The sequence below is a fragment of the Dreissena polymorpha genome, chromosome 6 (assembly GCF_020536995.1).
Source record: "Dreissena polymorpha isolate Duluth1 chromosome 6, UMN_Dpol_1.0, whole genome shotgun sequence".
NCBI lineage: Eukaryota > Metazoa > Mollusca > Bivalvia > Myida > Dreissenidae > Dreissena > Dreissena polymorpha.
The window spans coordinates 89,573,708-89,589,347 of record NC_068360.1 but is presented as its reverse complement, the minus strand read 5'-3'; the positions used below and the strand labels follow the sequence as shown (position 1 = coordinate 89,589,347).

Below are 15,640 nucleotides of genomic sequence, written 5' to 3'. Positions count from 1 at the left end.
ACCGATTGGCTGGATACTTCACCTGTGCATTGGCCTTGGACAGAAGAAGATCCCATTAAAAGTGGGATCACTTTGTCGAAGGTCAAGGTAACTGTCACAATAAGTGGGAAAATTGTGTCCGATAAAAACTCGTCAACGAATTGGCCGATTGGCTTGATACTTCAAATGCGCATTGGCCTTGGACGTGGATATGCTAAATATTTTAGTATCAATAAGTATTAAAGTCATTTGAAAACAGAAAAAAAATCATTAGCAAATATTGCAGCATTTATGACCAACGACATCTGATAACTGAATAAAAAAGCATACCACGTTAACATCTGATTAAAGCAAACACATATGCAGATTGAAATTATGATTTTGCGAAAATGCAATTACTTGAAATAAATCCTTTCAAAAAACGTTGTGCGTAGTTAAAACAATTCTTTCTAAAAAACGTGTTTGTCGAGATTATGTATATTTGAATACATATATTTGCTTTTAAACGTATTTCACAATAACAATTACAACAGTCTTATTTACACTTAAGATTAACAACTTTGTAACGTTATCGATCCTATGTAACTTGTTAGAGTCTCCCTTTCCCGCAAAGACATTACACGTGCTTTGAACTGCAATGTAAATAATTAAAATGTGTTCAAGTGCTACAGGCCAGTATTGATAACGCTCTCAAATATTATAATATTATAATATTTAATTGCATTTTTAAAAGCAAATTGCAGTCGACACTTAAAAACATAATTTTTTTTATATATCGAGATTGCAAATATAACATGGTACAAACTAAATAGAATTTTACTTAACTGGACATATGAGTAGTTGAAGTACACTTATTTAAATCCCTTTAAATCTCCCTTCCCACTGACCAATGAGCATCCGGCCGTTGGAACTACATCCTTACTCGACTCAAATAATATTTTCGGTAAATTGGCTGTTGCTGAATAATCTGAGTTTCCGGCTATATCTATGAAACAACGAGTCAGATTTCGTAAAAAAATCATCATTATTCATGCTAAAAATATATATATATATATATTGGCTTTAATAATAGCCTAAAGCCCGCAGTGTACACAGGAGATGGTAACCCAAATTACAAGTAAAATACGACTACAACTAGTTAACGAAAATGCAGTACATTGACTGTAAAATATAGGCAGCGTATGCCATTGTTAATATTTATAGCATCGAATAATTTCTTTAAAATTATTAAATTGATAACAATTTAAAATCCATGAAAGCTGAAGAACAACTAAAACGTTAGATCACATACAGGAAAATGTAAATCCCTTTGTCAAATTTTGTCTTTCATGCTGTAAATTTAGTGTTTCGTCGAAAGAATTCAGCTCAATCATCTCTTGTCAAAACGCTCAAACAACTCGAAGATTAACGTTTATTTCTGTCGTTCATCCTACGAAAATATAATAAAAATATAAAATAATAAATTATCAAATTAATTACAAGCTACCAACGGTAGCTTCAATACCGTTTATACTCCGCTTTAAAATACATGTATAGTCTGTCAAGCGCATTTTTACCCCCTTTACACCGTTCGGGACTTGGTTCAATGAACATCAGATCAAGTGTGATTTATTTTAATTGCTGACTACAGCCCAATCAACGATATCACTCTAATATTTTGACAAACTGTACAAGCGTAAATACATTTAAAGAAACACTCAAATATTTTAAGGCGTGTGATATATACCCATCAATGGAAGTGCGAATACTGATAACAATTTACTGATGACATTTTTCAAGTGCTTTGTTATGTGGAGAAGAGTGTTAAATTTTAAGTATGAAAAATATATCTATATACCCATTGTTTATTCAATTGGGTATTAAGGGGCCGTTAAAAATCAGGTAATTGAAAGTATTTTTATTGTAATGTCCATGTAAGAAAATTAAACTGATCGAATAGTCGCTCGATATTTTGCAAAGAAAAATATTGTAAATTTCATATTGACGGATAATAATATGTATTTTGGTGTAATGCATCGTAAAAGGCTGAAAATGAATAATCAAATCAAAACTATGTTTAAAAAGTGTATATTTATACAATGTACAATATTCTATATTATAGTTAATCTTATGTTTATTATAGTTTTCATCACGTAACCGAACCATACACTTGTTCGGTTCAGAGGGGTTCCACAGTACACAATGTCAAAATTAACACTTAATGAGTTCAGTTAATTTATTAGATCTTAGTATGCTGGTGTAAGTTTTTATTTGGACAATATCGTTATCATTTGAACATAATCTGCGACATTGCAATTCATATGTGTTTTTTTGCAGCGTCACACAAATTTATGCTTAAAATTTCTTCTTAGTAATTGAAAAATCCTCTTCGCAGGAAAAACATAAATTTGCCACTTTCCAGGAATAATGTTAGAACACTGATATTTCACGAATGACCTTGAACTGCGGCCTTATCTTTGAATGATTTTTTGAATGCTTTTCATGCTACACCAAAAAAGGTTTCGGACAGATTACCATATTATAAAAATGTGTAAATTGCACGTTTGCATTACCATTTAAATCAACATGTTTTTGTTAATATGTAAACATGTTTGTATGTAACACATTCTATCCAATTCTTTTAGGTTAGGTTGAACCTGACCCTAAAAGATGTTTTTGCGAAACCGTTGATATTCGTACCCGATTTAAAAAAAGAGACTAAATTAAGATTTGAAATGGAGATTGAAATAAAACTGTACATAACGCCCATAGTTCGTTCTAAATACAATACTATGATAACAGCATGAGTCAATTTATAGTTGTTTAGTTCATAAATGAAAATTATTGTTGGAAATGTTTGTGAAAAAGAAAACTATATTTGCTTCGTTAAAAAATATATAATGCAACAGTAGACAAGAGTAAAACACGAATATGAGAAAAAGATTAAAGATAATGTGCTCGAATTCATAAACAAGGGTTAACGAGCTTTATATTGTTCCACTGAAAAACATGCGTGTTACGTTATGCGATTGTCTCAATGTATAACTGGTAGAAAAAGTTTTCATTTAGAACTACCATCGTTTTTCGTTCGGAAACAATGTTGATAAATGCATTTAAATTAATAAGAGCCATACACAACAAGCGCAAACTTTATTATTTCACATTGTTATTTTTAGATGATGTTCCTGCCTGCAATGGAAGATCCTATTGAGAATCATCCTATATTGCATGCGGCAGCATCAGAGGAACACGTTTACCGTAAGCGGATCAATAGTTGATTAGTAACACAATAACAAACAGTTAAATTTTACTACATTTACATTTAATAAAGCAGCGTGGATTGGCTTAAAACACAAATAATGAAGAAATGGGGTCCCGAAACGAACATGCTATAAAATATATAATCATTGTCAGTTTGCGTGACGGTGTATCATTTCTAACATTTGGAAAGTCAAGAAAGTTTGCTTCATTTTATTTAGCCACAACTTAAAGAGAAAAGCACGCTTGAAAGGGCTTACTTATGACGCCTTTTCAAACATTCGGAAATTTACCACAATCAAATCCAGTCTTGGATAGTTAATTGACAACTAGCAAAATACATTTTAAAATACATTGTACATGTATTTATAATTGTTCAATATCGGTAATGTATGTTTTAAGAATATTTTGATTAAAAAAACATCTTTTTACTTTGCAAAAAATATTTATTTTTGCCATATAGTAATACATACATTCATGTTAAATTCATCTAACATACATAGAAAGTCAAACACATACTTGTATACAGTTTCACGTGTATGTACTTAATAAATTAATGTTTCATATTTATGTATATAAACATAGCTGCAATCATAACCCATTTATGTATAACAGTTTACATATATATTTTTCATTTTTTGCAGCAACAAAAGAAAAAAATATTCGTTTGTTTATAACAATAAAGTAACACCTTTGTGCATACATATATCTTTTCTACAAATAGTGTGCACATAAGAAAGATGAATTAATTGCTGAGTTTCGTTTTGTATATTACAATAATAATGCAGAATAAAAATATTGCAGATATAATGGACAATATTAATGTTATAATTAATAAGGGATGTCTGAACATGTTTTGACAAATGACCAGTTTCTCGATTCGTCCTCTGTTTTATTGTACTTTTGTATATTTCAAGTGTTTGCTTCATGCTATTTACAAGTTCAAAGTTTTGAAGGATTTCTATTTTCTTTTGAACACCACAAACGTACCGTTCAATTTCCAGGCACACGATGTTTATATAAATCACTTTTGAATTTGTAATTCTAAGTAGTATTTCTTGATATTCCAGCTTAGTAAATATACTTGGTCTACTTCTCTCTGGATGATTTCAAAAGCAAAATTTTAAAAATTTCTTTGGTACAGGAGCAGTACCAGATCAAGTGTTTAATGTTTTCTATTTCATTATTACAAAATGTATATAGATAGTTGGCGACGATTTTCATCTTAAACAATAGAGATTTTGTTACCAAGATTTTGAGGATTATTCTACACGGGAGCAATTTGATATATATATATTCCTAGTTATATTGAACAAAAGTGTACATACGTTTTACATATCTATATTTACAAGTTTTGAATTCCACTTTACTTGAATAGTTTGAATATTACTATTTCGTATTTATATGTTATAAATATGTTTGTCCTCTTTAGGGCTGGTTACTATTTTCTTGATATAAGTTGACAATATAGGCCCTTGGGTTTTATAATTTAAATTTGACATGTCATGACAAGTTTAAATGTAGAATCTTATAACGCTAGCTAATCATATAATAGGAAATGTGCATGTGTTCCAAAATGAAATTCCAGAGATACTTTAGAAACAAAACAATTGTTTTATCATTATGTCTCTCACAAAACGGATATCTTTTTTGTGTAAAGTATTGCTCATTTTAAAGTTATGATTCTATAATAGCGGAATATCTAGAATATCATCGCTATGTGTTATTAGCATTTTTTCGACAAACAATATGTATGTTTTCAATATATCAAGCACAAAATTAGTTTTCAGCTGTGGACCTACTTTTTTGGCTAACAATTTACCAGTGTTAAAAACATTTTGAATCTTTTATCGATTAAAAAAGTGTGTATAAATTTCCTTCGCTAGACACTTATCTCTTAAGCCATGTTTGTTTCAGTTATTTCTCGAAAGAACATATATATCCATTATTAAAATCACTTTCTGCTGGTGTATATTAAACAAATAATTGTTGTTACAAGCAAACAATATGGTTTGTTAACACCAAATACATGATTTAATAACATATATTTTTTTCACATATTTTTGTATCAATAGTGATTTATAACAGATACGTTTTAAACATACTTTTGCACTAGTAGTGTTTCACTTTATTACATCCGATTTTGGACATATAATAAAATAATGATAATGAGAAAAAGCACCAAATTCTTAAGCATAAAGAAGCATATATATATATATATATATATATATATATATATATATATATATATATATATATATATATATAATACGGTCTCAAATCAAAAACAAGTAAGTATGGAGTATTTGCAAGTTATTTACAAATATTTACATACATGTACATATATATAAATACTCACATACACAATCACATATACACATACGTACCCATATGCGTCTAGATTTATGTCGTAAATAAATGCGTCTTCAAGTATGCATCAAAGAAATATCATACGATTGTTATGGTGAGCAACAAATGAGCAAACTTTAGGTTATTAAATGTTTTCAATCTCCATGATTGCTAAATAAGCCAGCAGTTAGATGTTTGTTTTTTTATAAATATAAATTACTTTAATACAATAGTTTCGGGTTAAAGGGTGCTAAAAATTAACAAACAAATGTTTTTTTCTTAAATCAACAACATCCACACACTCTTTTAATGAATACTTGTATTAAAAATATAATTAAAGAAAGGTACAACGCCTCCTCTGATATAATTAAACAATTGTTATCAATGTTCATGTGTTGCAAATATCCATTTCATTCATACATTAACTAATCAAATGTATATACAACTACCATATTATTAATCATTAAGTAATGTTTACATAACCCCTTTACAACGGAAAATAAATAGGTATCAATAAAACAAGTATTACTACATGCAGCTTGAAATTTTCAAGAATATATATAAAAACAAAGACGTTCACAAGTATAAGAAGCTGATTAATTATTTAAATAAAATAGTGTGAATTTTTAATTGTTTAAATAATATCTAGCCATTCAGCTGACATTACCATTATTATTTTTGCTTAATCATAAAACGTGCAATAACAAATGTATGATTTTTAAGGGACCGTCAACCACGATTGGCGAAAAAAAAAGTTTAAAATACCGCACTTTTTACAATTATTAGTTAATATTGATTAAAATATCACGACTGGTAAATTACATTGCTTGAAAAAAGTTCATATTTTCTGTATATTCGGTAATAAAATTTCGCGATGTTAAATCGAAAGTAAATCGCGAAAGAGATGACAATACGATATACACCATTAAAAAACGCAAGTAGATTGATCATTTTATATATAAAATATATACAATTTACTACGCATGCACAATTTGCATTCCTGGGTTTACCACTGACGATGATGATCAATGAACTTGCGTTATTTATAGTTTTCTGGTAGTTACCTGGTACCTGTACCCAGTACAGTCTTTTACCGAATATACTGAAAATATGAAAACTTAACAACTTTGTTCAAGTAATGTAATATACCAGTCGAGATATTTCAATCAATTGTAACCCCTTTAAAAACAAAACAATGACTTTAATGATTACTATATTTACATTAATTGTTAATTTTATTTTTAATATAAAATAAAATGAAAATTATATATTTTATATATAAATAAAATTAACAATTAATGTAAATATATTAATCCATGAAGTCAGTGTTTTGTTTTTTTATGGATTACACAATATCAATCAATGATTTATAAATAAATACGGCATTTTAGAGCTTTTATTTTTTCGTCATTCGTGGTTGACGGTCCCTTTAAGACAATAACCACTTTTCTTGAAAACAAATAATGGCATGATATGAATAGCAATGACATATAAGGAGTGGCAAATAAACATCAGCATTATGCACATACAAATTTAAGTTAATTTAAAATATTTATTTTTAGTTATTATTTCTGACAAGGTTTGTATGTTCATTTTTCAAATTTACATATACTTAACACATGTTGACTTCAGTTAAATAAATAAAGGACTTATAATAAATATATTCTTATATTTTGGTTTATAAATCACTAACAGTTATATATCCTTTGATTTATAATTGTTCTTCCTTATAAAATAAACATTTCAAAGATACAACATAAAAAGGAGATTGGATATGTTTCAAGACAGAAAACGCAATTTTGGTTTTATGTTGGTTCCCATGTTTTATATTTAAGGTTTACGTGACACCAAATTATTATCGGAAACGTCATTTGCATTTTATAAAGACACCATATAGTCGCCCTATTTTTCGGAAGTCTGAATTCTTCTACTGACGGAATTGAGTTTTCGTCGGTCTAAAACAAACGTCCTCAATAATCTTATCAGTTTTTACTCGATGTCAGTTAGTTCGTCCTTCTTTACGTTCGCCCGTATTACCATTAAACTTCCAATTTCAGCGTGAGATGCATTTGTTGAAAAGTCTTATGCAGCATCCTAATAGGGTGCACATGCATAAATTGTTAGGTTGTTCCGATCAAATTATTTTACATATATCTTTTACAAAAAGATTACGAATACATTCAAGTTGATTGTTCGTAACCGCTTGAGAACGCTGAACTTATTAATCCGAATTTAATGACACCCTATATGCATTTTCGATTTAGAGAGAAAATACGCTTATTTTGACGTTGTTCCGCTCCATTAAATCATTCTTGCCTTTTTTCCATTTTAATAATCATTCATTCCGCATTTGATCTCGGACTCTAATTATAAAAATGTATATGCAGCGTCCATATGGGACGTTATTGGTGTAAATTGGGTGGGAGCTAATGCACATGTATTAATTATTTGACATTGTCTAATGAATTTTACGTTTCTTTGTCAGATCACAGAAACTAATGAACCAAATTTGATTAAACTTTACATGAAGAATCCCTACAGGGGGAAAATGCGCATATTATAAGGTCGTTACTCACAGTTGATTTTGTTATGTAGTTATTTGCTTTTAAATAATAATTTCTTTTCGCGTTTGATCTTGGTCACTTATAATCTGAATTTTAAGAAACTGTTTATTTGCATTACCCAGCAATAATTTGACATTGAATGTAACATTATGTGGAATAATAGTATAAATGATTTGCTTATTAAAAGGGATTTCAGATGTTACATGATAAATGAATCTTACAAAACCGCTTTCAACAACAAGTGGATATTTAAACCGTTGTTGCGTCAATTATACGCCAACTCGCCTATTGTTTCGTGTATCATTTTAACGTGGACCTTATAAGAATCTAAAATACTGACCTTCATAAAATTGATGAAACCTACCGAGGAATGTGTGTTTATACAAAGAGTTTCTTTTATTTATGTTGCTAACGGGAACTCGGGAAACACACTTGTCAAATCGATTGTATGTGTGTCGATAGAATTTGCAAGTGGCATTGTCCGCTTAACATTTAGCTTGCCACCTTTCCTTAACTGACAGACAACTTTCATATCCAACTGCTCTATCGTTCTACGCTCTTCAGCTATTTCGTCCGACTTCCGGGCCCATGTATTAATCCTATCCTATCACATGAGGCCCCAAACAATGTCAAAGGCGACTGGCTCACGTTTAGACGACAAAACATTACAGGATAACGTAAATTGTATTTTGTGAAATTAAGGTACATATAGTTGTCAACAAGTTTAATAAAAGCCGCACAATAAACACTTAATACATGTGTTCGTTTCAGTATGCCCCAACGGCCATCCCTATTTAATCGGAGAAGTGAGTACATTTTACCTTTCGGTAGAAGTTATTCTGGTAACAGCACTTTTAGGTTAATGTGTGTGCATATTGCAGTTGCAGTGTTTTAAAATATTGATACAAAAAACCTAGTGATTTAATTGTATATCCAAAATTCAATTTGACAGTGTGGCCGTCCTTGGACAAAAAGCAAATGCACAGATTGTGGTGCAACAATTGGCGGAGAAAGTCATCGGAGATATAAAAATAATAAACACGACACAAGGTAAGATTTTGTGCTTTTTATTTTAACTTATTCACTGTGTAAGCTTATATTGCATGAGTGACCATACATTAGTAATTACACGCTTATTTATAAAAGAATAAATGTATATGTTAGTATACTTTGCAAAAAGGAAGAAGCGGAACGGCGTATTCAAATGACACTTGTCCATCGATTCTTTTCTCCTTTTGTCTGCAGCATTTACAATTTGGTCGGTCTATATTTGCTTAACACTTTTAATGATGTTCATACAACTTAACTGCAACATTAATCCTATCGGTTGACAGGAATCATAAGTCTATCAGGCTTTCTCAGACTTGCGATCACTCACTTAAATGTCAAATATATCTAGCCCCTAATGTCTTTTGAATAATTATTAGTTTGATACTTTGTTTAAGCGTTTGTTTAATTGAGGAGATTTTTATCATACACGTGCCTCTAACGGCAGCGAAAGGTAAAGATTATCTGCAAAAAAATATAGTCTGAGCATGTACTTTCTGTATTACGTTTGCACTTAAACGCAATTTTATGGAACCTTCCTCAAATGTTTATCATATATTGTTTAATAAGGCAATCACGCCATCATAAGGTCAAGATAACACTGTGTGGTTAAAATGACACATGTCGCGGCTGGGGATAATGTTTTCGAAGGAATGTTTTTTTTCTACATGGGTAGATTGTTAGTTCGCTATAAGTTTTACCATAGGGTACCACAGGATTGTCTGCCATTAGTCGTGTTTATCTGTCTGTCCGACATGCCGTCCTTCCGCGTATACTATGCCATTATTTTTTGCCAGATGTCAAATGTCCAATTTCTGTTACGTACAATATAAAGCAAAACATAATAAATATTAACTCAAAAAGTAAAACCGATATTATGTGTATTAAGTTTAAACCAATTTATTTTACCTCGATTGCATAGAAAGCATAAGGCTTATTTGAAATGCTCTCGAGTCCGTTACCTAAAACTAGAACCAATACTTGTTGTCTTTGGGGGATATCTAAAGAATGCTCCAAGAGTGGGGATTGCACCCGTGAACTCCCGATCGCTAGGTGGACACCAAATTCACCGTGTATTACAAGTAAAGCAATATGTATTGTCAATATCTTTCTCCTGAAATTGTCAGTCTGTCCGTATGTCCGTAAAAAAACTGTCATAATACAAAAATAACATAATCTATGATCACATGGTAAACATATTTTTATTATCTATTTATGTAGAAGTACAGTTAAAATGCAACTACATTAAATGCTGCAAATACATAAGAATAATCGTGAAACTTGTTTTGCACATTAAGAGGTCTATGAGAAAGACTTTTTACGTCAGAAGTCAAACGTCCTTTGGTTGTTTAAAGAAAACTCTCTGGCACATTTTGACATTTTATTGTTGTGAACCATCACATGTGAACAGACAAATGGCATTATAAACATAAATGATTTTCATCAGTAGGCGACCTCAGTATCGAATGCTGTTGAATTCTATTTAACTATTGTATAATATATTTATCTATTACAGCGCAGTTGGTCACACCCTCGGTAATGCGGATAAAAATACCGGTAATTCGACGAGAGATTTAGACCCTATTTATTGCAATGTTATCAGACTGTTAGTGCACATGGCGATGTATTTGGGTCCAGTCGAAATGGTAAGATAACAATGGTTAATGGTGAATATGCATTTATGGGTTGCAAATGACCAACGATTGATGTTGTATGTAATTCCGTATGGATCATGTTTCAAATACACATGTTTTGTTTTATTTACAGATTAAACGAATTATACGACCTAGTCTCCAAGATGATGAGGTTTCAGCATTCGTTTTAGAACACATAACTAGAAATGTTCATGATTTAGAACAACTTCTTGCTTGCAGAACTGATGATGTGTTTTTACTCATACATTATCTTGTTGATAAAATGCTAATACTAAGAGGTTTGTACAACATGCGTTGGTGTTAAGTAAATATATATATATATATATATATATATCCTTAGTTCGTCAATGCTATTGATATGAATGAAGAATTAATATACTTTCTTGACATTGCAGTCCCTGCTTAAGTATAACAGCATTTGTGTTTTACAGAAGAAACGCTGACTTATAGCGATCTTAGTACAAGAACAGAGCGTAACGAGTGGGAGAAAGAGTTCTCAGAACATGTTCTTCATGATGTTTTATCGGTAAGTACAAACGTGCATTTGTCTATGCCATATTTGCTGTAATATACTACAATATAATATAATATAATATTTTATTTTATGCTTTCCGATGGTTTTTAGAGAAATATCAGTGGTATAAAACTGATATTTCAGTGTTTTAATCAGTAATTGATAACGGTGAAAATTATCGATTATTTTCATTGTTATACCGGAACTATTTTTAGATATCTTTGGTGTGTGTCCCATTGTGATTCACAATTAAAGGCAAATTTAGAAAGGGGGACTACTCTGCATTGATGTTTATAAAAACATACTGAAGAGCTTCCTTTCAAAATACATAGTCGGCGCCCAACGAGGAATTATATTGTCTGGAATTGCAAAAATACAAAAAAAATCATTTGTAAGCATAAAATAAAAAGAACAATTGTTGGATTTGTAATATATCGATTTTAATTCACTCGAGATCATAGAAAAAATACATTTCTAGGATCACTCTTGAATTAAAATCGATGTTCTACCAAATCCAACACATATCCTCTATATATTATATTTTCAGAACTTTAATATCCTCTTTTTATTATATTTTCAGAACTTGGGTATTTTAACCGATCTGAATAAAAAGCTGGTCAAGGACCTCCGTCCAGGTATTCTTTTTTATATAGCTGACAATTCATGTTATAGTCTTGAAAATGGGTATCTAAACGATCGAGGCAGACAGATATCGTCATATCTAGTATCAATAATGACCACTTTACATTACGTATCTCTAGATAGACGCACTATGTTATTATAAATATCAGGATAGAAATTGTTCTACCAGTTTAGTCGTTTATTAAAGCAATTTACCAAAAAACTATAAAATGCATGTACTATGGGTTTAAAAAATAAATAATCTCACGCAAATAACAGGTGTATTTTAAATTCCTCTACAAATTAAATTTACAAGATTTAATTGTAATTCATTTGCCTTATAGCTGATATTCATCAGATAATCACGATAAGTACTGTTTACGCTAGATAAAGTCAAGAAAATAAACACATCAAATCCAAATCCTCGCAATGCGATAAGAAGTCGCATCGCAAGGTGGATACCTACTGCACATCCATTAACTTGATAGTAACATGGTTCATGAAAATGTTCGAAGGTTAACGGACGTATGGGGAGGACACAAAATGGAGGATCTTGAAGTATGACGTTGGTATTGAACTGACATGACTGACTTAAGTGTTCTGCGCATCGTCTCAATTACTTTAACATCTTAGGATTGTTTCATGTTAATACACCAAATGGTATATCAGATAGGGAGCAGAAACGAACATGAAGGCTCATTTTATTATTTGAAGTGTGATCTCGACCTTGAGTCATTGAGATTTATCCATGTTTTTTTTCCATCTCAATAACCTAAAATTCTTCATGCCATCATAGTGTACAGGAGGTATACTGCCGAAAGGAAAATGAAATTAAAGCTTAGTCTTTTGACCTTGGTTTGAGACCATGATCTGAATCGGTCTGGCAGATGGATGCCTTCTGAACATTGTCTCAGTAACCATAACTTTTAAGGCAAGCTCCATGAAAATCCTCTAATGAGAATAGTACATATTAAACGGAAACGAAAATGAGAGTTGAATCTTTTGTTTTGAAGTATGATATAGTTCGCGTATTTTGGGTTTTTCCATTATCCTCCTCTCGACTTGAGGCGGGGATTAAAATGCCTGATTACATAGCTTACATGTATAAACAAATGTTAATAGTCCAATAAATCAAAGAAAGATCTATAATGATTTAAAGTACACACGATTACCAGTATGTGCATGCAAAATATGATTACTATTGAGTTGACTAAAGTTTCGCTTTTCGTGAACTGTAAGTAAGCCAATTGTAAATCATTTCCGTACAATTTTAGTTGTCATGTGTAGTGTAAGTATATATGATGCGGAGAAATCTTTAAAAGTGCAATAAGAGACATGTTAAAGTTATGTCTATGAAAATATATTGTGCAGATGTTACCTAGATGGAACAGATAAAACAGTAATAAAGGAAAGTAACATGATACAAAAAACAATCAATGCGTAGTGTAACGGCATAATTTTATGAAACCAATATAGGTGTATTATTTTGTTGTACATTAATTTCCTTTTTTAAATAACTAACAACTACAAAACTACACAACATATTACGTTAGATAAACATAAAGTCAATAGTATGTGTTGATCTGTTAATACCACACATGTAACCGTGTATGTTTAACAAACATTACGAAAGACCAATTAATCATCGACTTGAGCCACAAAAGTTGTTCTATGCGAGATGTATGCACGTTCAATGGTACAATCTGATTGTACTTTGCGTGCGCTTTATATTTGTGTGAACTCCTGTGTTTGTGTTTTGTTTTTTATGTTGGCAATTGATAACTTGTCAAAAAAAAAAGAAAATCGGGCTTGTAAAACATTAACAAACATATCGCCGTTTCGATATGTTTGTAATCTACATTATACACACATGGAAACTTATTGTAAATCATGCTATGTCCGTTCTTATAATTAAAAGGTGACCCATTGATGAGTCGAATTTACGAAAGAGACGGATCCGAACATGATGAGCTACCTAATAATCTACTCGAGGATTCCAGGATGTGGATGTATCGAAAACCAACTACAATTGAAGATATGCGTCAGAAGCTTGAATATGTTTGTAGAAACGTAAAACGATACCCGGTTCTTCAGCTCTTCATGAACGAGGTACTACAACATAAAATATACGTGATTTAATATATTTACTTTATATATAATACATACAATTAATGATTATATTCAAACTACTTAATACAAAATCTCTATATTTTCAGGATGAACATTTACAAGCTCTTCGTTATGTTCCCAACATTATAAATCTTGTTCGCGCCCTTCTGAATCGATATTTGAAAAAAATTGACAAACTAGAAGCTTTAACAATGACTGTAAGGACAATTAAAAAAGGTTTGTGTGCATTCATTTATTCCATTACAATTATCCGTGTTTTCAATTGTTGTCTGCCGGTATATTTATGCATGCGACATATAATGTTCTAGCAATATACTTAGTGTTTTTTACTATTTACAGATTTTCCTGCTCCAGAAGTGCAAAAATGGCTTGATGATTTTGCAAAGGCATGGGAAATAACACGAAATAATCTGCATGTGCATGGTAATAACTGTTTAGCGATATTAATTACACGAAGCAAGTTAAGCGAATTAAAATAAGATTTTATAACACTTATATTGATTGATTCAAAACAAAAATTTGATTTCAGGTTGCCGTACGGAATTTGGAACCGCGAATTGTCAAAAATTTTTATGTGATCAAAGCATAGATGACAATACACCATTGGCTATATTTCTTCCGACAGTGGATGGACCTGGATTGTGCTCCTATGCGATGCTCGACTTTCTTTTCCGAAAGCAGAATGCACTTCTTGACGATTACATTCGCATGGCAGCAATGTACGTTCATGATAGATTTAACTAACTACAGATGTTCATATGTTAATCATGGCTCAGTGGCCTGTCGGGTTATTGTTTGATTTATGCATCAAACAAGTTGTTCATTCTGGCAGTGCTATTTTGTCAAACTGAAATGCTTTCTGCTCGCTTTAACATCACAGTGGCGAATCGATGTTGGTTTGAGCATCCACGTTTTCCCTCCAATGTTTCTGTTTAATGTGTACACCCCCTCCTCAAAGACTGATCCTGCTTGTGTACTATAAATTGTAATCACGATTGCATTTCTCTGAAGGTTCCTTAAAGGTTTTCTTTCAAGAGACATGCATAAGGAAATATGTTATCGTATGTATGAAGAAATGTTTTTCCGTATTCTAACGTTTTGCACAAATTCTGAAACTATTTCGTCCGTTGCTTTAAAAGACCTAAAAAAGACCTTAAAAGATGTTAGAAATTTTACATGAGAAACTGGAATTTTGTTACAGAACCGACATCAAACACCCGTTTGTGTCACCTATGGCCGTGTCATCGACACATTTGATCAGCTATGACCATGATCATGACATCATGCCACTGGTTCTCGCAAATTGCCGTTACTCCTTCGAGGTAGGCGACCAAACTAAAATAGAGTATGACTTTGATGGAATGGAGCGGCAGCTTATGGATAGACTTCTTAACTCCAAATCCAAGATTGTCATCAATAAATACTTGCAGGTATTTGGTTCAGAAAAAGTTTGACATTACTGTTCGCCTTAGTGTTTGATTAAATTGCTACAGTTATTATGAACATTCCCAGAATTGCACTTTTTGTAATACCCTGAAAGAAAC

At 31.3% G+C, this 15,640-nt stretch overlaps 1 protein-coding gene across 7 annotated transcripts in view; it reads left to right on the top strand.

Annotated features, from left to right (window-relative positions):
* LOC127834427 (E3 ubiquitin-protein ligase rnf213-alpha-like) overlaps positions 1–15,640 on the top strand; it is a 157,757-nt gene that overhangs the window by 132,677 nt on the left and 9,440 nt on the right. For all 7 annotated transcript variants that reach the window (XM_052360263.1, XM_052360260.1, XM_052360259.1 and 4 more), the window contains 12 exons: positions 3,135–3,216; positions 8,901–8,935; positions 9,082–9,179; positions 10,693–10,822; positions 10,944–11,109; positions 11,263–11,357; positions 11,926–11,980; positions 13,885–14,075; positions 14,183–14,312; positions 14,436–14,519; positions 14,626–14,815; positions 15,298–15,526. In XM_052360263.1, coding sequence (XP_052216223.1) covers positions 3,135–3,216; positions 8,901–8,935; positions 9,082–9,179; positions 10,693–10,822; positions 10,944–11,109; positions 11,263–11,357; positions 11,926–11,980; positions 13,885–14,075; positions 14,183–14,312; positions 14,436–14,519; positions 14,626–14,815; positions 15,298–15,526 — 1,485 coding nt within the window. The remainder of the gene's footprint in view (positions 1–3,134; positions 3,217–8,900; positions 8,936–9,081; positions 9,180–10,692; positions 10,823–10,943; positions 11,110–11,262; positions 11,358–11,925; positions 11,981–13,884; positions 14,076–14,182; positions 14,313–14,435; positions 14,520–14,625; positions 14,816–15,297; positions 15,527–15,640) is intronic.